The 23,348-nt window shown below is 39.0% G+C and overlaps 1 protein-coding gene across 4 annotated transcripts; it reads left to right on the forward strand.

Moving 5' to 3' along the window:
• Positions 1-221: 221 nt before the first annotated feature.
• Positions 222-19,733, forward strand: stx16 (syntaxin 16). 4 transcript variants are annotated; one of them, XM_003227311.4, is made up of 9 exons: positions 222-992; positions 6,904-6,915; positions 10,193-10,300; positions 10,927-11,067; positions 11,412-11,574; positions 12,129-12,220; positions 12,706-12,849; positions 14,601-14,681; positions 16,071-19,733. In XM_003227311.4, the coding sequence occupies exons 1-9, from the start codon at positions 858-860 to the stop codon at positions 16,173-16,175; spliced, it is 981 nt and encodes a 326-aa protein (XP_003227359.1). In that variant the 5' UTR covers positions 222-857; the 3' UTR covers positions 16,176-19,733. The 4 variants fall into 4 exon arrangements, with proteins under 4 accessions (XP_003227359.1, XP_003227357.1, XP_008118696.1 ...); XM_003227309.4 differs by having other exon boundaries at positions 223-938; XM_008120489.3 differs by lacking the exon at positions 6,904-6,915 and having other exon boundaries at positions 223-992.
• The last annotated feature ends 3,615 nt before the right edge of the window (positions 19,734-23,348 follow it).

Consider the following 23,348-nt stretch of genomic DNA (forward strand, 5'->3'; position numbering starts at 1 on the left):
GGCCCATGCCTGCTGTACTGTGTGATCCCCAAATTTTAGTCCCAGAACACCTGATCAAGAGACAACCTGCCTTGGCCTTCTGGGAGTTGAACTTCAAAACATCTCGCACGCTGAGACAACTGCGCCTCTCTTTTCTCGTTTCCCTACATCCGGTCCTGGCACCGCCCGGAACCTTTCTTTCTCGGCTCCTTGCTGCGCGGGGGAAGGGTTTCCCCGGGCACAATGCGGAAGTGGTCAGATCCATCCGGGTCCGGGGAAAGGCAAGATGTGGGGCGCGGGAGGGGGCCGGGGATAGCGTCCAGCCTTGTCCCCGGGGGGATTCTTTAGAGAGAGGAACCTGCAGGGTCCCTTTAAGGCTTTTCAAACCCCCTCCAAAGGTCCAGATATGTATCTAGGACTTTGCTCTGAGGGAAAGCGAACTTAGGAATCTGTGGGGAGAGAGATAGAGGAAAGGCCTCTGTATTGTTTTGGTTAAAGGGCCTCTCAATCTTCTCAACTCTGCTTTAAAAGAAGTCCAGATATTGTAAGAGATTTATTACAATATTTATTCATGCTCCTTTAAGGGTCTAGATTGAGAGAGAGCACACTTTCTGTGGGATCCATAGCTTATTTATGGACTTGGTCCTGATTTTTAAAAAGGGGGAAAGCTAACAAGGATCTAGGGGAGAGAAAGATAGGGGAAAAGTAATCCCTTTCAATGCTCCTTTCATGGTTTCTAGATCCTCTCAACCTTCCATATCAATGTCTACAAGGACTTTACACTGAGGGGAAGCTAGCTTAGGAATCTGGGCCACCTGTGGGAATCATAGCTTAATAATTGGGGTTTTGGTGCAAGGGATTCCCCTAAGTCTAGCGCCATGGCCACCCGGCGTTTAACAGATGCGTTCTTGTTGTTGCGGAACAACGCGATCCAAAGTCGGCAGCTGCTGGCTGAGCAAGTGAGTAGTTACAGCTCCTCCAGCCCTCTGACTTCACGTAGCATGGCTGCTGCGGTGAGTCCCCCTTCGTCCTACTGTATCCCACATTTCTCTGTTTTAAGTGCCAACTGTCTTGATAGCAAGCATGTCTCTGTGTTGCCAAAGGCTTTCATGGCCAGAATCACTGGCTTGCTGTGAGTATTCTGGGCTGTATGGCTATGTTCCAGAAGCATTCTGTCCTGACGTTTGCCCACATCTATGGTAGGCATCCTCAGAGGTTGTGACAACTTCTGAGGGTGCCAGTCATAGATGAGGGCAAAACGTCAGGAGATAATGCTTCTGGAACATGGCCATATAGCCCAGAAAACAGACAGCAGCCCAAGCATGTCTCTATCTCTCTATCACTCTTTGTTTCCTCTCTCATCCTTTCATCTCCTCCCTTTTCTGTTTATTTTCTCCATAAGGATTTGTTGCATTAAGAGATTTGTTCTCTCCCCCCCCCCCCCCCCCCCAAGGTTGGGTTTTTTATTCTATTATGGGACTCGCATGTTCTGAAACCATGTAGAATTAATGAAGTTTGACACCTCTAACTGACAAGCAAGGAAAGGGGCAATGCAGCCTATGCCCCCAAAACCCTGATAAAACTCCCAGCCATCTCCCCTTTTTTTTAAAACAAAAAACATGGAACCTTGATCTACGTGAGCTCTAAAGGAAACCTTCTTAAGGTGCTTCTGTACTGTTGAGTTAATGCAGTTTGATACCACTTTGGTAGAGAAAGCTAAAGACCATGCAGAACAAGAACTCCCATGATTCCATAGCATTGAGCCATGGCAGTTCAAGTGGTGTCAGACTGCATTCATTCTACAGTATAGATGGGCAAACTTCAGACCTCCAGGTGTTTTGGACTTCAACTCCCACAATTCCTAAAAGTTGGTAGGAGTTAGTCCAAAACACCTGGAGGGCCAAAGTTTGCCATGCTTGGTATAGATACATCCTATGTGTAGATTTTTCTCCTTAGGAAAAGAGTGATGAGAGTATTTTGGCAAATTCATTTCTGTCACCACATCCAGCATATAACATGATATAGGACAGTGATGACTATAATTCAAAATGCCTAGAGGGTGTAAGTTTCTCTACCCCTTGTCATAGTGAATTGGCTTTTTTAAAGGTAAATAATGTCAAACACACTTAGAAGCAAAGACTGTTTGTTCCAGTGTATGTTCAACAGGGACTTGTAGCCAGTCACAGCTTTCAGATGGATGTAGGTCTTCAATAGTGTGTGTTATGTTCCTTCATATACAGTACCTAAGGACACCTTTATTTAGTAGCTGACAGGAAAGAAAATATGGGTCTTTTGATGGCTGCATGTTTCACTCAGATTTTCTACTTTTTGCATTGCTTTTTGGAAGGGAGGTGAACTGTGGTGTTCCTCTCATTTTCCTATCTTGCACTCAGTTATTTATCTAATCTTTATCCTGCCTTTCTCCCAGTACGGGATCCAAAGTGGCTTACAATTTATAGTAAAACAAATTGAAGGCATAGAACCTTAAATACTGTAAGATGCTGTTACTTAAACTGCTCCCCATCCCCAGGAAGTAGGAGAGCCTGAAATAAGTTGTTTTACTCTTTTGTTTCCCAGTTGTTTTGATTTGCCAGGCCAGTTGGAAGATACTCAGGGCAAACATTTTATATTGGCTTTATCACGTGTAGGAAGAATGAATTGGTTTTTTTTCCTTAACATAATAAATTAAGCTATGTCCAAATATTAGAAAGTGTTTGTTTTTAAAACTGAAAAACAGCTATTTCTTTGACTGGAATGGGAAAGGAGGGCATTCCCTCACAGTAGACCCCCAATCTTTGGAAGTGGTCATTCCATGTGGCAGTGATTTCCTTAAATCGTTTTTTATTATACAAATGGGGGAGATGGGTGAATACAGATGATGTGTTTACGGAAATGAATGGGGTGGGAAACTTCTCCTGTGCTATCCCACAACTGATTTGCTTTATGTTTGAAATGTAAATCCCCAATATTCTTTTTGCAAAACACAGTGTGACTCCTGTCACTTGAACTTGTGTAGATAGGTAAATAAATAAAATTTGCTCTAACTCTTCTTCATCACATGTATCATCTACCACTGGTTTACTCAACAGACCTCAGTGTCATCTGATTTCAGAAGTTAAGCAAGATCAGCCCTAACTGGTACTTGGATAGGAAATTACTAGGGAATAGCAGGGTTCTCCAGATATAATCCTTGTTTGAAACCCTAGATATCTAGAGTTGACAGTATTTGTCTAGATGGAACAGTGATGTCAGAATAATATTTTGGAATTGAGAATAATATCTTTAGGTGCCAGTTTGATACTGAAAGTGTGTGAACATGTCAAATCTCTTAAGCATTTGGGATGTTTCAGTCTTAGACTAACACAAGCATTTCTGTTCTTTCTTTTCCATAATAAGCACATCACCCTATTCATTTTATTGGTAATTCTATTAGCAATTTGTTACTGCTGTGTCAATATTCTTAAAGTAAAGCATTTTACCTAACCAAATGCTCCCCATTTTCTTTGTTTATTTCCTTGTTGAATGCTCTTTTACTGAGAATAAAATAGGCAATTTCACACTGAAACATAGGGTTGAAATCTTCACTTAGCCATGGAAACCCAGAGGATGATATTGGGCAAGTCGCACACAGTCTTAGCCTCAGAAAACCCCATGATAAGATTGTAGTAAGTTGAAAATAACTTGAAGGCACACAATAACAAAAACTGAAGTTCTATGTCCTTTAAAACAGAGATAGGTGATTGTGTCCCTTCAGATGTGTTCTTGCTTTAAATTGGGAATCATTTGTAGCCAACATAAACAAGGATGATGGATTGTGGGAGTTGTAGTCAAAAGACATCTTGAGGGCCACATCTGAAACAATTAAACAACTAATGGGCTACATTACTTCAGAGCAGGCCTGCACCACCTTTGTCCTTCCAGGTCTTTTGGACTTCAGCTCCCAGAATTCCTGACATTGAACAGTCTAACTAGGGCTTCTGGGAGTTGGAGGCACAAACAACTGGAGGGCTGCAGGTTGTACAGGCGTGCTTCAGAGTAATCTTGTCCGGGTTATATGCCTGTAGTGTGTGGTTCTGAAGTCAAGAGTGGACAGGGCCAGAGCCAAAAGCAAACACATCTACTTGCCCTCCTCTGCCATTCAGTTAACTGTTAAGGAAAAGTCAGTTTGCTCTTACTGAGTCTGATTACACATAAGGTACTTTTGGAATTATTATTGCTGTTATTATTGACTTCATTTCTATCCCAGCTTTCATGACAGCTAACAAATATAACACACCTAATACAAATTTAAAATAAGACAAATACAATTTTAAAATTAAACATTTGTAGGTGGATATAAAAGTTAAAATACAAGGAATACCATTAAAATACATTCAAAACCTACAGTCCCCTCCCCGCCAAAACCCCAGGCACAACTTTCCTAGCAGTATGCCTCTTATCTGCAAAGACATGTCTTAATTGCTTATAGAAGGCCAGAAGGGATGGGGCCATCCTGTTTTCTTTCGGATGGGAGTTCCAGTCTAGGAGCAGCCATTGAAAAGGCCCTTTCCCATGTTCCCACCAAACAGGTTTGAGCGGGTGGTGGGACAGATGATCATAGATTTCTAACAGGTTCGTAGGTTGCAGGCCACATGGCTCTAAAGTTGTAGGCTGCTGACCTCTTCTCTATGGTTTTTCTTAACAACTTGCTTTCCAGAGCTATGTAGACTTCCCTGTTTTAGCATGTGGGTGGTGGTAAATGTGTCTGTATTGACAAAGTTTTCTTATTTTTAAAAAAGTCAATCACAGTTAATATGAATGAAATATTCTGATGTTTTTCAAACATATTCAAATAGCTAAAGCAGCCTGTTTGGCATGTCCTAAATTCCTTGCTTTAAAAATACACAGATTCCTCTGGCTAGGAACTGACAAGAACCACATCAGCTGTTTTCATTTCCTTTTTTAGTTCAGATCATTCATCTATCTGAGAAAGGTCCCACTAATAAATATATAGATCTGTTTTCACGTCTTTTCCACTTGTTTGCATGAACACCACTTTCTGCATGGATAGACATTTTTTATATTTAAGATTCAACTCATTGATTCAACTGTGTAAACAGTTTGCTTTGTAACCAGCAACTTGTGAACTTACAATTACACAATTTAAATAACATTTTTACAGTGGCAAAGGTCACATCTGGCAGTATATTTTCCATGGTGCTTCTTTTTTGGCACTGCACTCTAGCTCTTACCAATAGTTTCTCTTGACTATAATGAAAAGTCTTTGGATCCCCAAGGTTTCTTAGGAATCTGCAGTTTTAACATGTATTTGCAAAGTCTCTAGAAAATAGTCTTTTAAAAAAGTTGACCCTGAAATAGGTAATAGGATAACAGTAACTAGCTACAAAAGAGCTTTATATTCTGAAAATATTTTTCTAACCTGGATAAAAAAGAACTATTTTTCTGGGCTCTGGTTCAGATAAAGTCAACGCCAGCATGGCCTGAAACTGGTTTTCGCTTGTTCGGTATGAAATAAGTAGGAATGTCTTACTAAAATTAACTCTATTTTAAATGACAAAATATTACAGAAGCTTCCTCTGTATCTAAGGCTACTTTAATTTAATGATAACATCCTATATTTCTATGATTCTGTGATTCTATTTGGAGAAAGTTTTGTGTATTTACACACTTAATACAGTGAACAATTAAATTGACTTACACAGCTTGATTTGGCATTGTGTACATCTCAAATTTGATTGACATTTGTGAGTAAACAGTCTGATAAGTTTGATGGATGTTTGAAAGCAAACATGTATCTCTCCTTTTTGGACACGTGCAAATGAATGCTGCCGATCCCAATGATACGGCTGAGTAATGCTTACAATCCGATTTGAGCATTCAGACATTCACAAAATTCATCTGGGATTTATATATGTTCATCCAATTCCTGGCATCGCTGTAATTTATGTAAATAAGAGGCACAACCATCTCCCTTTGCATCCAAAAATTAACCAATGCCAATGTATTGCTATAGCTATGAAAACTATAGTAGCTCCAAAAAGTAGATAGGATTACAACCTCCCTGGAATTTCTGACTGTGTGTGTTGACACACATCTTTTAAACAAGCATCTATGTAAGAAGCATAGAAGGTTTGTTGAGATTTAAATGTAATTCCATAGGTATCAGCATATTGAAAACTCAATTCAGAAAAATTCTGTTTTTATCCCATTGGCAATATTCTCTGAACATGGAATTTATGAGATTCATCGTTGTTCTGGATTTGTTTTTCTGTTCTGTAAAAAAAAACAAAGGCATGTTTTGCTAAGATGTTAACATTTTGTTAATATAATAGAGAGTGCTGAATAGTTTTAGATAAGTACCAAGCTGTGGACTTAGCTCATTGAGATAAAATATTTTACAGTGAGTTTCTAGTAAAATCAATTAACTAACTTCCCTGAAGAGGATGCAGTTAATAAATAACATTTATGTAAATTGATGCTATTAGAAGGTTGTGATTTAACAAATCCATAAATAAAGGTTTAATTTTTTATCTTAACTATAGTTGCTCATGGAGAAGATAACTGAATTTGACATGCACCAAAATGCTAGTTTCCATCCTAGACATTTTCCCTTCAATTCTCCTAGTGTGATTAAAGATGTTGCTAGCATCATGTCTTCTGCGGATCAAAGACGATGATTTGAAATTTATTAAAAGGAAAAGATGCAACAGCCCACCAGGCTAAATAGTAGCCCACTGAACAGCTGATACTGATTTGATGAAACTGTTTTGTTTCCTTTGCTAAACTGGCAGCATTGAACAATAAAATTCCTGTGTACCTTCAACTGACTGTACCCTGTGCTCTGTCCTGTTCTTTTGTTTCCCTCTCTTAAAACTTTGCTGTCCCTATATGGATGGGGCTGATGGGATCCACAAACCACCTCAGGAGCTGGACGAGGTATAGTTCTGCTTGACTAATACTGATGATCTTTCAAAGAAAGTATTGTACATAAGTTTCTTTATACTGGACACACCTTTAGCTCAAATTTCTTCGTTCTGGGTTACTTAAGAGAGATCACAGAAGACAGTTTTGAAGATGTCCATCTCATGCAGCTAACTTGCATGTTTCAATTCCATGTAATTCATTATAATTTATCTGATTATTGAGTTTGGTCAAAGTTTTGCATTACGTTAAGAGTGTGAAGTGTTTTTCCCATGCCTCTTTATTCTGTTTAAATCTTCATTCCTCCGTATTCCCTAATTTCTGATCAGCTCAATGCAATCAGACTGATGCCTTTGCTGTCTTGCAAAACGGAAACAGGGGAAAGTCTCCTTCTCTTTGGTGTTTTCTGAATATACAACAGCCAACTAAAGCCAAACAGAAATGTCCAGTGGGGAGTGTGATGTTTCAGAATGGAATAATACTAAAGTGCCTTGATTTTAATGCAATAGCTTTGGATTTAAATATGTGAATTGTTAGATACGAGGCTCATTTTTCATTTGGAGGTAGTGATTTTTTTTAAAACAGGAAGCTGTTTCATTTTTCACATTTGATCTGCTTTTGTGAAATTGCTTTCACACACTGAATTGTTTTGAGTATAACATCTCCTTCAAATAGAAGGCACTAAAGTCCAAACAAAGTAATTGTTTCAAAGGGTTGTTGTATGTCTTTCGGGCTGTGTGGCCATGTTCCAGAAGCATTCTCTCCTGACGTTTCGCCCACATCTATGGAGAGAATGTCAGGAGAGAATGCTTCTGGAACATGGCCACACAGCCCGAAAGACATACAACAACCCTGTGATCCTGGCCATGAAAGCCTTCGACAACAAATTGTTTCAAAATCCATAAATAATATAAGCACATTAAAAACTGAGCTTCTTGTTCCATTTGAGTCTAATGCTTCCTTTAATTTTCAGGCGAACATCAGAGCTTTTGTAGTTTCCTGAAGAAACAATGCCTTTCCATGGTTTGCATTGTCAGGAGCAACCTCCAGCTGGCTGTGCCTGAAAAGAGGAAGTAGACAGGATTTAATTGCAAAAAGCTCTGTCTCAGAATGATGGAGCAAGGGCTAATTAAATCCTGTTCTTAAGCTTGCTTCTTTCTGTATTTAAGGAAGGAATTTCCTCCCTCTGTGTTTCAATTTCCTCCATCTACCGTTTGTTTTTACAAATTGAGACTATTACAGATTAAACCTATGCTATCCCAAAGAGCTGTGGTGGGCTATAAAATGCACAATTAAAAATTAGGTGAAGTAGAACAGTTACAGAGGGTTTCTTCAAGTTGTAGGAGTTTGGGGGAGAAAGGGTGGCCCTGTTACTACAATCATGATACCAGTATGAATACATTCATGCACAGTGATAAGAGATGCATTCAAAATTCAGATGCTTCCTCATTTCCAAAAAAAAAACTTATAATAGTCTTAAGCTTATTATTTAATAGCTATTAGCCTTGGTCCAGAATTTTTTTAATGAATATATGCAGATCATATTCCCTTTTAATTACAGGATACCATCATTTCATGCATTCACACTTATCTGTACATATATACATGCACGTATGCTCAGAAAGTGGTGTATAAAGCAACAAAATCAAACTAATGCTTCCTCTTAGCATGTATGTATTTCCTTGCCTTTAGGTGGATGATCGCAGACCAGTAGTAGAATAATAATAATTATACAGTAGAGTCTCACTAATCCAAGCTAAACGGGCCGTCAGAAGCTTGGATAAGCGAATATCTTGGATTATAAGGACTGATCAAGGAAAAGCCTATTAAACATCAAATTAGGTTATGATTTTACAAATTAAGCACCAAAACTTCATGTTATACAACAAATTTGACAGAAAAAGTAGTTCAATATGCAGTAATGTTATGTTGTAATTACTGTATTTATGAATTTAGCACCAAAATATCACGATATATTGGAAACATTGACTACAAAAATGGCTTGGATTATCCAGAGGCTTGGATAAGCGAGGCTTGGATTAGTGAGACTCTACTGTACATTTAAGTGGTGGTGCAAGCCTTCCATTCCTTTTCCTTAAGCCCATCATTTTTTTGTTTGCTTGCTACTCTTGCTTTGGCTAGCAGGAAATAATGATGACATGTTGGCTTCTTTTTACATAAGTGTATGATGCTTTGGCTAGGAATCAATAATTGACAAAAAAAATCGAATGTGATGGCTAACTCGTAAGCTTAAAGATTTTAGGTACTGCGTATAACAAAATCATTTTTACCTTGAATCAGTGATAGTGATTTTCATTTGAACTTCAGACAATGGTTTCTACATCAACAGTTGTGGTCTTTTGTCACTAAACACTCACTCAATGCAAAGAATTGTGAGAATATTCTAAGACAGAAACAGAACCTCTTGCGGAAGACCTAATTACAGTAACTTTCATAGTAAAATTGACCTTTTCAATACCAGGTCTATACCCTTAGGTCATATGAAGACCAGTCAGGCTTTCTGAAGTTATCTTATGAATAAAATGAACTGTGACCTTGTCCAATAGCAAACTCTGCAAATCTAATCTGCAGATGTATGATTCATAATGATCAGGAATGATAAGAGAGCTGTCAAGGATCTTTGTTCACCAATACTGTTTTTTTCCCATTGAGAAGCCTTTCCTTTAATAAGCTTCCAAGCATTACGAAGGGATGGATGGAAATAAGTTCTTACTGGAGCCTTTACTCCAGCAACAACAGAAGTGTCCTTTTTAGGAGGATGAACCAAAAGCCAACAGGAAGTAAATTTAGAATCCTCAACAGAAGGAGTAGTTATTGAAGAAATATATTCTTAGGAGAGGTCAGCCTGATCTTCCTAATCTACATTGAGAGATAGTGCTGTTAGGCAGTCATGTTATACTGTGTCTTCTTTCATGACACGCATGCCTGAAAAACAAGATGGATAGAGTTCAGCCTGGGGGCTTCTCAATAGAGGGTTATTTAACTCTGGCTGAACCAGATAATGTCTATAATATTTGGGATAGGTAGCTGACAGAGGAAACAAACTAGCAGCAAAGGCAAGGTGATGTTCCTAATTTCTATGTGTCTCAACCATCTCATCCTTAGTTGACAAGAGAGCAGCGAAAACAATTGAAGAAGCTGCTGCATCTTCCAACACCAAGAATGCCATTGCCCTAAGTCATATAATATGAGCCTTCTAATCTGGAATCTTATCAAATTCTTTATTGTATGTTTAAATACATATTGGGTTTTTTTTGTTTTTTTTTTACAGCTTGCGGATGATCGTATGGCACTAGTATCTGGGATTAGTTTAGATCCTGAAGCAGCTGTCTGTGTAACAAAGAGGCTACCTCCAAAGTGGATTGATGGAATAGAAGAAGTGAGTTCATGTGTAGATAATGGATATAGTTATAAGTAAATGTGTCTGAGTAAAAACAGCGGGCAATTGTTCTAGGATCGTTTGGTTTGTTTGATTTTGATATTCAGATATTGGATAGAATGCAAAATTACAAAAAAAACCACTATCCAATATTAAAAATGCAGTAGGCATTCCTAGAAGGTAAAAGTTAAAAGTATAAAAACACCTTCATTTAGAACCATTAAAATGGCACAATAGAGGTTTCAAAAGTGCAGGACCAGATGTGAGTTTAATTCCTTACTGGAATACTATTGAAATGTTTTCTACCTTCTGCTTTGTTTGAAGAGGCGGAGCTCTTTGCTTCACTTTATTTCAAGCCATTTAAGGAAGGAGGCAATATAGGATTGAAAGTGATGTATCTCCTTAGGGAAATAGCTGGGAAGTTATTGTCATTGATATAATGGCATAGCTTACAGTATTCAGTGCTGACAGTAAGATGCTACTTGTATTTCTTACACATGTAGAAACAGCTGCAAAGCTATGTAATCTGTGGAAACTAGATAAGAAATTTCTTAATGTAATCCCACCAAGTTATTAGCCTGGTTTTATCTGAGCATTTCTTCTTTGTTTGACTTTTGGCTTTTTAGATTCGGTATGAGATCTCCAGGATAAAGCAGAAAATGAAAGAACTAGCTAGTCTCCATGATAAACATATGAACAGACCAACTCTGGATGATAGCAGTGAAGAGGAACATGCAATAGAAATAACTACCCAAGAAATCACACAGGTATCAGTGGGGTTCTCTTTCAGACATGAATTGTACATCTTTTTTTAGTTCTTGTGTCAGTGTTTCTCTTCTTAGTCAGTTACTGAATGAAATTGTGCTGCAGTTCAGTGGTTTTATTGTCCTGGAAAGCTTGTCTCTTGCTCAAAATAAACTCTTTAAGTGGCTTATAAAAATATTAAAAGGAGATGTAATGTATACAAGTCAACACAGCTTCTGCGAGCTATCTTTCCATAAGAACTATAAAGTTTTTTTAATGGTTTGTTTTACAGGTTGCAGCTTGAAATGTTCATTTGGTAATGGAAATGGCTTCTTCTTCCTTCCCTGCCCCACTTTCCATCTCCAAGCTATTCCACAGGTGTCAGAGAGCAGTCCAGACGTTACATGGCAGGTCTCGAAGCTGTACAGACCAAGAGCGTCGGCTTCTGAAGAATGTTGTTTCTAGCTTAGCCCAAACGCTTCAGGATTTGTCCACCAGCTTCAGGCATGGGCAGTCTGACTATCTCAAACGTAAGCCAAGAACCAAATGACACCTACATACTGAGCATCATCATCTTCTTTCTTTGGGTTATTCTATAGCAGTGGTTCTTATCCTGTGGGTCCCCAGATGTTTTGGCCTACAACTCCCAGAAATCCTAGCCACATTACCAACTCTTAGGATTTCTGGGAGTTGAAGGCCAAAACATCTGGGGACCCAGAGATTGAAAACCACTGGTCTATAAGGTCAATGTAGAAAAGTCCACAGTTTGGTGCATTGGATAAAACAGTGCTCCATGTTGCAGGCTGTGACAGTGTAACATTGTTCCATTGAAATGACTGCTGATATAGAATCCCTTCCATATCTAAGAAGCTAGTATTTAGGCTCAGCTTTTCTCCTTCCATTCTCCGTCCCTTCCATGGTCTTATGGTGCATCACAATCATTGAGGATTCAGCTCAGATACATTAACTCTGTGAATGAGTGCTTATATCAGACAGCACCTATGTGCTAAAATTCATTCGGCCATGCTAAATATATAGTGGCCAATCCTTTATTTTAATCACTGTTGTTTCACTGCTCTTGCAGGTGTAAAGAATCGTGAAGAAAGATCCAAACATTTTTTTGACACTTCAGTCCCGCTTATGGATGATGGAGAAGACACAACACTATACGATCGGGTAAGTCCGGAATCTGTCATGTTGACCACAGATTTGATTAAATTATCTATCTTATAGCAAGAGGCATGTCAAAAGCAAATTCATATTTACCTAGTCTGATAACTGTTTGGATGCTGTTCTACTTTATTTTCCTACGTAATCATTCAGTTTAGTTATGGGCAATTTTTAGATTCAAGGATATGAGTTGCCATGAGTTGTAATATAAAGTCAGACTTTCTCAGCTTTCTTCATCGAGGGGGTAGATCACCTTTTGGTTCTTAATGAAAATGCAAAAGATGGGAATGGCAGAAAAGAAGAATGTAAAAAATATATATGTATATGTAGAACTGAAAAAAGGAGGACATCCCATGCTTTAGGTTTAGTGACATGTGGTTTTGTCTGAAATAGATTGCAGCATTGGTTGAGTAACACTGCCAGTCTCTTGTATTTGCTATTATTACCGTTGGGACAACTACTTACATTTCATATCTTGTTTCTTAAATCAGGGTTTTACAGATGACCAGTTAGTATTAGTGCAACAAAACACAGTATTGGTGGAAGAACGGGAGCGAGAAATCCGACAAATTGTACAGTCCATTTCTGATCTCAATGAAATTTTTAGAGATTTAGGAACTATGATAGTTGAACAGGTAAGTTGATCTTGGTACTGAAATATAGTTTGAGTGTCCCTTATCCAAACACTTGGCACCAGATGTGTATGGGGTTCTTTTCCCTGGATTTTGGAACACGAATATTTTTTTCCTGGAGATGTGATCCAAGTCAAATCCAAAATTTATTTACATACATCGCATGAATGTAATTTTATACAATTATATTTAATAATTTTGTCCAGGAAACAAAGTTGTGTGCATTGAACAACTGGAAACCAAAGGTGCTGTTAGCTCAGCCACTCATATGAACAATTTTGGATTTTGAAATATTTTGGAATTCTGGATAAGGAATGCTCATCTTGTATTACACTGTATAAAAAGTCATAGTTCTTCCATGTAATTTTGTGTAGTTTTTTTCCCTCAGTTTTGACCTTTTTTAAAAAGTGCCACTGTTCTCTTTTCTATGACCATAGCAACATTTGAGCTTCATAAAATTAGCCACTGTTCATGACCATAAATAGTTCTGTTGCCTTAAGAAAAATCAGTTGATTGGGTTCCTGTGGGTTTTTCGGGCTGTATGGCCATGTTCCAGTAGCATTCTTTCCTGAGGTTTTGCCTGCGTGTATGACAGGCATCTTCAGAGGTTGTGAGGTCCTTAGGAAATGAGGTAATGGGGTTTATATGTCTGTAGATTGTTTGAAAAGACAAAAAATATTGCATTGGCCAAGTTGATTCAGAGAAACATTCCTTCAAAAGATTCAAGGCTTATTCCAGCAGAAGACAACAAGTGCACAGCTGTATCTGCTTTCAAGTCACCTGTTGACTTATGGTGATCCCATGCAAATCAAAGCATTTTCTTAGATAAGGAAAATTCTTAGGTGGGTTATTTCAGTTCCTTTCTCTGAAATTTAGCCAGAAGCATTCTATGGTGTTCTGCTATTCAAGTACTAACCAGAGCTGACCCTGCTTAGTTTCCATGATCAGATGGGGTCTTGTGCCTTAAGGGTATTTAGGCCCCCAACTGCATAAGTGGATGAGTCAAATCCACAAGAGATCTTTCAAGGGTTCCTATTTTTATTGCCTCATGCTTTTATTCAGGACCTGAAGACATGCTTCCATTGCCCTTTTGGGATAATCTCTGAGTATCTGATGGGAATAGGGCATTCATGATGGTGGCACCAACTTTATAGTATGGCTGAAGAAAGATCCACCTAGGTATTAAATCTGTGATACTAAATGACAGAGGAGTAGAAGTGAAAAGGTAGAGCCTGAGATCCCATGTTGAAGGCTGTGTTGACTGCTTTCAAAAGCGATTGTGGGTTCTCCTGAAATCTACCATCATTTACCAGCACTACAATCTGCAGCACCTCAGAAACCTTTCAGCTGGATCATTTCCTGACTTAAGAGGTGGAATTCTGTGTTCAATCATTGAAACCATAAATGCGAATCCCAAAAGTTACAAGATCACAAGTCTACTTACGGTATCATACATATTGAACAAAAGACCAGCTAGTACTTTATTTACTTTAAGTGAGGGATATCAGAGCTACTAAGTAACTTTTCCCATAGTCTGTTTACTCTGAAGTCAGGATTTTCTGCTTAAGGTACTGGGGTTAACTTCACAATAATGGGACGATCTCATGGCTTTTACTATCTGTTGCTGTCTTGATTCTAAAGGTTTTCGTGGTAATTTGTTGACTTTAATTTTTAGAGCAAAATCTTGCTGATTCTTTAATTTCTTTATTCCTTTCACTTCTGTCTATTTCTCTAACATACTTCCTTTTGTTCAGGGTACAGTTCTCGACAGGATTGATTTCAATGTTGAACAATCATGTGTTAAAACAGAAGAAGGATTAAAACAGCTACATAAGGTAAAGCACCAAAAGAGTATTAAGATGTAATTCTGGATATCAGTACTTCATTCAGTATAGTAACTATTTTCAAAGATCTGATAGAAATCTTATTCTATATATGTTGTTTCCCTGGATTTACAAGAGAGGGTCATAATCTAACTCATGTCTGTTGTGAGGATAAAGTTATCTTAAATTAATTGTTGAATATTTTCAGATCTTAGTAAGATCAGTGGGAATACAGGCAGTCCCAGGTGGATTTTATTTGTTTTTTTAAAAGGTGGGTGATAAGTCACCAAAATTTTGAGGAATTATTTACAACTGTTCTGATGGCAATGCTGCAGAAAATGTGCAATATGTGTCTAGTTTTATGCAGATTCTGCAATGCAACATTATTCTGTGGAGTTAAAACAGTTTCCATCCTGGTACATGAAGGTTAAACATACAGCTGTAATAGTAAATCTGCAATTTATTTTTCCAAGTAAGAGCCATTTAATAGAATGGGACTAATTTAATAGAAATACAGTAGAGTCTCACTTATCCAACGTTTTGGATTATCCAATGCATTTTTGTAGTCAATGTTTTCAATACATCGTGATATTTTGGTGCTAAATTCATAAATACAGTAATTACTACATAGCATTACTGCGTATTGCACTACTTTTTCTGTCAAATTTGTTGTATAATATGTTTTGCTGCTTAATTTGTAAAATCATAACCTAATTCGATGTTTAATAGGCTTTTCCTTAATCCCTCCTTATTATCCAACATATTTGCTTATCCAACATTCTGCCAGCCCGTTTATGTTGGATAAGTGAGACTCTACTGTACTTGTATAGTGTCTTTCTTTGCAAGAGAAATGGCAAGTGAAATATGACAGTACTGCCTCAGTGTTGTTGCAAAACATTTAAGCTTTCACTGTTCTCAGCTGCTCAAAATAAAAGTGAGCACTGCCAAAAGTAGCAGTTAAGAATGTAGTAGATTGATTGTTCTAAAGTGGAAGATGTATTATCACCAACTTTAAAACAATATAACATGAAGTTCTTGTAAACAAACCCAATAAATATTTGCAGTAGATGGCACTATAGTTTCAAAATGTATAATAGAATAAATCAGGAAGAAAACATGAGAAAAAACTGAAAGAGAGCTGTGTAGACCTGTGTAGGATTGGGCTATACATTCTGCAGGATGACTGTTAGTAAATAAACAAACTGATTTTTCATTCTTCAGTTCTTGCATCTTAGTAGCACATAGTGCAGACTGAATTTAACTTATTGCTTATTCTACTCTCAGGTGCTAATTGCAGGTTGCTACATTTATTTTACACAATCTGCGTGGAAATGATTTCTTTAATTAGCCATACATGTTGCCACAGTGAGCACTCTGAATTTCTCTTTTCTATCTCTGCAGGCTGAGCAATATCAAAAGAAGAATCGGAAGATGCTGGTCATTGTAATATTGTCTGTTATAATAATTGTCCTTATCGTTATCCTCATTGCTGTAAAATCTCGTTAAGTGACACTCCTGTAATGTTTTTTGTGTATGTATATTTGGGGAGGTGGGATGGATTTTTGTGTGTTCTGTTTCTCTCTCTCTCCCCCCCCCCCCTTCCTTTCTTGGTTTATTTGTTTCTGATATGAATGGGTTGAGCCAGTGCTTTGAAAGCTGACTTTGGGATGAATGTATAACCCTAGTGGTGCAAAGTCTGTGCAATGTTCCTAAAGATATTCCCTCTACGTTTTATACGTTGACCGAATATGAGAGTTGATGGTTTGCAAAATTATGTGGACAAAAAATCCAGTGATTTGGAAGAAGTGCCACAAAATCAGACATTTGAAACACTAAACATGCTTTTGTAAAGAAACGCTTAAGAATGAAGGTATTTCAAGAACTATAATTCCTTTCTTCATTGAGAAGCTGATGGTGTTGTATGTCATCATTTATACTAGAGAGAGTCTTAGCTTTTGCAAACTTTCCAAGTTTTTGTTCGGGCACGATACCAAAAACTATGATTTCGAGGTACAAATGCCTTAAAAAATAACACATTTGATTTCACTTAATTTTCACCTAGAATTAATAATTAGTGTAAACTCATTCAAATCAAACTTTTTTTTTTAAAAAAAGCAACAGATAACTCATTCTGTGGCTTCATATCATTGCTATACCCTTCCTTCTAGAGTGATAGCTAAGAAATGTAAATGTAACTTTCAACCATAATCAGTACTATCAATTCAAAATTAAGTCCTAAGATTAAAGTAATTAGTAATGCCCTTTCTCCTCTCCAGCACCTTTCTCCTAAACTGATCATGCACTGTTTTTTTAATTGCATGTATTTTAAACACTCAGCTATTAAGCCCAGGGTTGAAAGAAAATATTTTGCTTTCCCGCTTTTCTCCTCTTGCCCCAAAGAGTATGTGTCTTTTTATTATATAAGAATCAACTGTGTTGTATTTCAATTTCTGTTTGTAAATACTGAACTAGAAAGTCATGGTGGTATCCACACATGCTATTTCAACAGGATGAAATAAATAAAGTGGTATGATTATTTGAATTGTATGTTTAGATAGAACATTTCGCTTTTTTAATCATTTGACTACAGGGAGGGCTCAGGAGAAATGTGGCATACTTTTCAGCTGTGATGAAGTGCTATACTACTGGCTTATGTGCATCAAGATCCCTTGGCTCCATTAATGTAGCAGTTGACACTGCAGATGGGTCTTTTTAGCTGTCAACAGTAGCAGTTTAACTGGATCCTCAAACTGCTTTGCAGTTTCAGGGGCCTTGCTTAATCCTTAAACACCCACACACACACATTCCATATCGATTAATTTATTTAAAGCTGTTTGTGCTGCAACTCTTTCTGTTGTGATGTATTGGCACAGCTTGCCAGTGTTTTTCAGCTGCTTGTCTTTCAGCCCATCAGTATGATAATAACTGGTCATGTTGTCTATTTATTCTTTTGCAGCTTTCCACATTCATTGAGCTCTTTGCACCATTCAGACTCTCTGGAGAACAGTAGGCCACAATTTGAAATCCTATTTTTGGGGCTTCAACTGCAGGTTGCATGATTTCTGGAGATGTTCGGTGTTCTAGTCCAAAAGTAGTTTTCCGTGCTCTTCTTTTTAAGATTGTGGAGCTAGATCTCAGTGAGAATGATACCTGAATTCCTGCATATGCTGTCTTTCAAGGAATGACTCCACCCTTGGCTTTAAGTACAGTAGAATCTAGTAAATATTTGCATACTCTTGAGGAAGGTGTTGTCTCTGTATCTGGATGTTGTGGCATTGGCCCTTGATCTATTGCATATTTGCTGAAAGCAGGACAGGGAGGGGGGTTCAAGGGCTACAGAGTTAGGTTTTCATAGAACCGTAGGGCTCTTCCAGACAAGCCCTATATCCCAGGATCTGATCCCAGGTTTTCAGTTTATCCTAGATTATCTAGCAGTGGGGACTCATATAAGTTGGGCCCTTCCACACAGCCATATAACCCAGAATATCAAGGCAGAAAATCCCACAATATCTGCTTTGAACTGTGTTATCTGAGTCCACACTGCCATATATTCCAGTTCAAAGCAGATAATGGGGGATTTTATTCAGCTGTATGGAAGGAGCCCTAGTTTAAACCAGAAAACCTGGGATCAGATCCTGGGATATAGGGCCTGTCTGGAAGGGCCCTTGAAAGTTGAAGTTGAAAGAGTTCTTGTGCTGTTCCTGCCATATTTGCAAACATTACTTAAACTGAAGAACAAGTGGTTTAGAATTTGGTTAGGCTATATTTTGACATCTTGCTAAACAGTTTGACCCCTATACACAGAGGATTGGTACCCAGTTTCACCTACCTGCATCCGACAAAATATATCCTAAGAATTCTCTATCATCCAAGCAATTCTATGGTATGTTTCCACCAGATGTTACTATAGAGTTGCCCTATAGCAGGCTTCTTCAACCTGCAGCCCTCCAGGTGTTTTGGACTTCAGCTCCAGGAATTCCTGACCATTGAACAAGGCTGGCTAGGGCTTCTGGGAGTGGGGGGGCCAAACACCTGGAGGGCTCCAGGTTGAAGAGACCCACCCTAGAGGAACTAGCAATTTTTTAAAAGAAGATACCCATGTAGATATGGGGATTATGCTGTATTTAGTTATATATAAACAGTTATATAGTTTTATACAGTTCACAGTACCTAGTTCCAATGCAGTGATTGGTTTTGTTCAGGAGTGTGCAAAGTGGACCCATCCAGATATTGCTGGATGAGAACTTCCAGCATTCTTGTCAATGGATGATGGGAGTCAGAGTCCAACAGCATCTAGAACAGTAGTTCTCAACCTGTGAGTCCCCAGGTGTTTTGGCCTTCAACTCCCAGAAATCCCAGCCAGTTTACCAGCTGTTTGGATTTCTGAGAGTTGAAGGCCAAAACATCCAGAGACCCACAGGTTGAGAACCACTGAACTAGAAGGTCCCAGTTCACTTATGTCAGGGTGTGCTGGCAAGTCTGGATAATTTGTGGTAAATCAATGAAAAGTTTTATGATGTCAGATTGAGGAAACTTGGGGATTTGACTTTTTAATGAAAGGACTCTGAGCTCATTGCTTGTATGTATTCTTGGCCTAAGTACGTCCTCAGAAGCACTCTCTTCCTTACTCTGCTGCTGTTTTTCTCTCCATCTATCCCCTTCCACAAGTCAATATTTTATACCTGGCTCTATTTAGTAGATGTAACAAGCAAAGAAAATTGTGAGCCTGAAGCCTGCTGACTGATCATCTGGATCTCATATCTATCTCTGAAACATACATTGTTCTGCCCTGATAGCGGGTTTTATGTGTGCAAGAAGAGCTTCAACAATGTGAGTGCAAAATACACTGATGTGGCCCAGGCACAGGCTACTCGTTTTGGAGATAGACCAAAATCATGTGTCCGCTGTTAAATGAAGAATCAACCCCAAATAACAATTGTTTTCCTTTTTGTTTCCATTGTGCTAATGTTCAACATGCTGGTGTTAACATTGTTTTTTACGCATTGCCACTCTCAAAGGAAATAAGAAATAAAGTATGGTAGAACACAGTGAGTGTCTACATTATGCCTGTGGTGGTAGCATTATTTATTTATACCAAACCATCAGGGCACATAGTGCTCTACAGCAGGGTTGGAAATTGCATGGCCTTGAAGATAATGTAGGACTGCTAGCATGGCAATTATTAAGCAGAGGTGTTTGTTTCCAGCCTCTGAAGGAAAGGCAAAAATGTGTATGATGTTTCAACCTAAACTATTTGCGATTTTTAGGGAGCAGGTAAAGTAATTATAAATATTTACAGAGCTCCTGGTACTCCCCATAACTGCAATGTTGCAAAGTATCTTACTGTAGAAATAGTGATCATACACCCCTGCAGATTGCTATTTTTTAATTGATCTCTTTGACTTCAAAACAAATAGTAAATTAAATGTGATTCTGTAATCAGAGGCCACTGAATGTTTTGGAGAACCACCTTGATTTTGGAAACTATTAATCCCCCCTCCAAAACATTCATGGGGGATATGTTTCTGGAATTCTTGTAGAAACACAGAACCACAGAAAAACAGCAAACACTATTGAAATGAAGGGCCTCTGATCCAAGAATATCATAGAAGTGTGCTGCAGGACCTTGAAAAGACCTACAGAAGTCATACATAAATGAAACTCTGGATACAGCCCCCACAGATACAGGCGTCGTACTTTAATTTCCATCATGGCCACTGACAGGACAGAAATTATGAAAAGGAAAACTTGAAAGAGAACACACAAACTCCACAACATTTGTACAGTTAGGATTTCGGTATGGTCAGGATTCTGCAAATTCATTTTATCATTTTACTATGCAAGTAAAATTGGGCATTTAATTTTGGATTTTAAGAATCAATCTGAAGGTAACCCCCTCAACCATTTAGAAGCCAAGGTACCAACTGCCATCTCGTAGAGTTTGTTTTCTTACCAGTGAAGTGGCTCAGACAGTGCCATTTTGAGTCCTGGATATGATAAGCAAATAGATGCAATTCATAGAATCATAGAATCATAGAATAGTAGAGTTGGAAGAGACCTCAAGGGCCATCTAGTCCAACCCCCCGCTAAGAAGCAGGAAATCGCATTCAAAGCACCCCCGACAGATGGCCATCGAGCCTCTGCTTAAAAGCCTCCAAAGAAGGAGCCTCCACCACGGCCCGGGGGAGAGAGTTCCACTGCCGAACAGCCCTCACAGTGAGGAAGTTCTTCCTGATGTTCAGGTGGAATCTCCTTTCCTGTAGTTTGAAGCCATTGTTCCGTGTCCTAGTCTGCAGGGCAGCAGAAAATAAGCTTGCTCCCTCCTCCCTATGACTTCCCCTCACATATTTGTACATGGCTATCATGTCTCCTCTCAGCCTTCTCTTCTGCAGGCTAAATATGCCCAGCTCTTTAAGCCTCTCCTCATAGGGCTTGTTCTCCAGACCCTTAATCATTTTAGTTGCCCTCCTCTGGACGCTTTCCAGCTTGTCAGCATCTCCCTTCATCTGCGGTGCCCAAAACTGGACACAGTATTCCAGGTGTGGTCTGACCAAGGCAGAATAGAGGGGGAGCATGACTTCCCTGGATCTAGACGTTATTCCCCTATTGATGCAGGCCAAAATCCCATTGGCTTTTTTAGCTGCCGCATCACATTGTAGGCTCATGTTTAACTTGTTGTCCACGAGGACTCCAAGATCTTTTTCGCACACACTGCTGTCAAGCCAGGCGTCCCCCATTCTGTATCTTTGATTTCCATTTTTTCTGCCGAAGTGAAGTATCTTGCATTTGTCCCTGTTGAACTTCATTTTGTTAGTTTCGGCCCATCTCTCTAGTCTGTCAAGATCGTTTTGAATTCTGCTCCTGTCTTCTGGAGTGTTAGCTATCCCTCCGAGTTTGGTGTCATCTGCAAACTTGATGATCGTGCCTTCTAACCCTTCGTCTAAGTCGTTAATAAAGATGTTGAACAGAACCGGGCCCAGGACGGAGCCCTGCGGCACTCCACTTGTCACTTCTTTCCATGATGAAGACGACGCATTGGTGAGCACCCTTTGGGTTCGTTCACTTAGCCAATTACAGATCCACCTAACCGTAGTTTTGTCTAGCCCACATTTTACTAGTTTGTTTGCCAGAAGGTCGTGGGGGACTTTGTCGAAGGCCTTACTGAAATCTAGATATGCTACATCCACGGCATTCCCTGTATCGACCCAACTCGTAACTCTATCGAAAAAAGAGATCAGATTAGTCTGGCATGACTTGTTTTTGGTAAATCCGTGTTGACTATTAGCAATGACCGCATTTGTTTCTAAGTGTTTGCAGACCACTTCCTTAATGATCTTTTCCAGAATCTTGCCTGGTATTGATGTGAGGCTGACCGGACGGTAATTGTTTGGGTCGTTCTTTTTTCCCTTCTTGAAGATAGGGACCACATTCGCCCTCCTCCAATCTGCTGGGACTTCTCCTGTTCTCCAAGAACTCTCGAAGATGATTGCCAGTGGTTCTGAAATAACTTCCGCTAGTTCCTTCAATACTCTTGGATGTAGCTGATCTGGCCCTGGGGACTTGAATTCGTTTAGAGTGGCCAGGTGTTCCTGGACAACTTGTTTCCCTATTTGGGGTTGGATTTCCCCCAATCCTTCGTCCATTCCATGTTGCTGAGGTTGAAGATGGCTTTCTTTTTGTGAGAAGACCGAGGCAAAGAAGGCATTAAGCAGTTCTGCCTTTTCCCTATCCCCTGTCACCATCACCCCATCTACTCCTTGCAGTGGCCCTATCGCCTCCTTTTTCTTCCTTTTTCTACCAACATAAGCAAAAAAACCTTTTTTGTTGTTTTTTATGTCCCTGGCAAGCCTGAGCTCATTTTGCGCTTTAGCCTTGCGAACCTTTTCCCTACAGGAGTTGGCTATACGTTTGAATTCTTCTTTGGTGATTTCTCCCCTTTTCCACTTCTTGTGCATGTCACTTTTGAGCTTTAGCTCAGTTAGAAGTTCTTTGGACATCCATTCTGGCTTCTTTGCACTTGTCTTATTTTTCTTCTTTGTTGGCACTGTTTGCATTTGCGCCTTGAGTATTTCACTTTTGAAAAACTCCCATCCATCCTTAACTCCCTTGTTTTTTAATATCGGCGTCCATGGAATGCCGCTCAGTAATTCCTTCATTTTTTGGAAGTCAGCTCTCTTAAAGTCCAGAATGCGTGTTTGACTTGTCTTAGTTTCAGCATTCCTTTGTATTGCAAACTGCAGGAGCACATGGTCACTTGCCCCTAAGGATCCAACCACTTCAACTGTATTGATCAGGTCTTCCACATTTGTTAAGATTAGATCAAGAGTTGCTGATCCCCTTGTTGCCTCTTCTACCTTCTGGACCATAAAATTATCTGCAAGGCAAGTGAGGAATTTGTTGGACTTTGTACTCTTGGCTGAGTTTGTTTTCCAGCAGATATCGGGATAATTGAAATCGCCCATGACTACTATATCTCTTCTTTGTGCCTGTTTGGTCAGCTGTTGACAGAAGGCTTCATCAAGTCCTTCATCCTGACTCGGAGGTCTGTAGTAGACACCCACGACAAGATCTTTTTGAGTCCCGGTTCCCTTGATTCTTATCCAGATGCTTTCAAGCTGGTTTCCCGGATTACAGTCTTGCATTTCTTCTGCAACGTAACTGTTTTTGACATATAAAGCT

This window comes from Anolis carolinensis, chromosome 4, assembly GCF_035594765.1.
Source record: "Anolis carolinensis isolate JA03-04 chromosome 4, rAnoCar3.1.pri, whole genome shotgun sequence".
Taxonomy (NCBI): domain Eukaryota; kingdom Metazoa; phylum Chordata; class Lepidosauria; order Squamata; family Dactyloidae; genus Anolis; species Anolis carolinensis.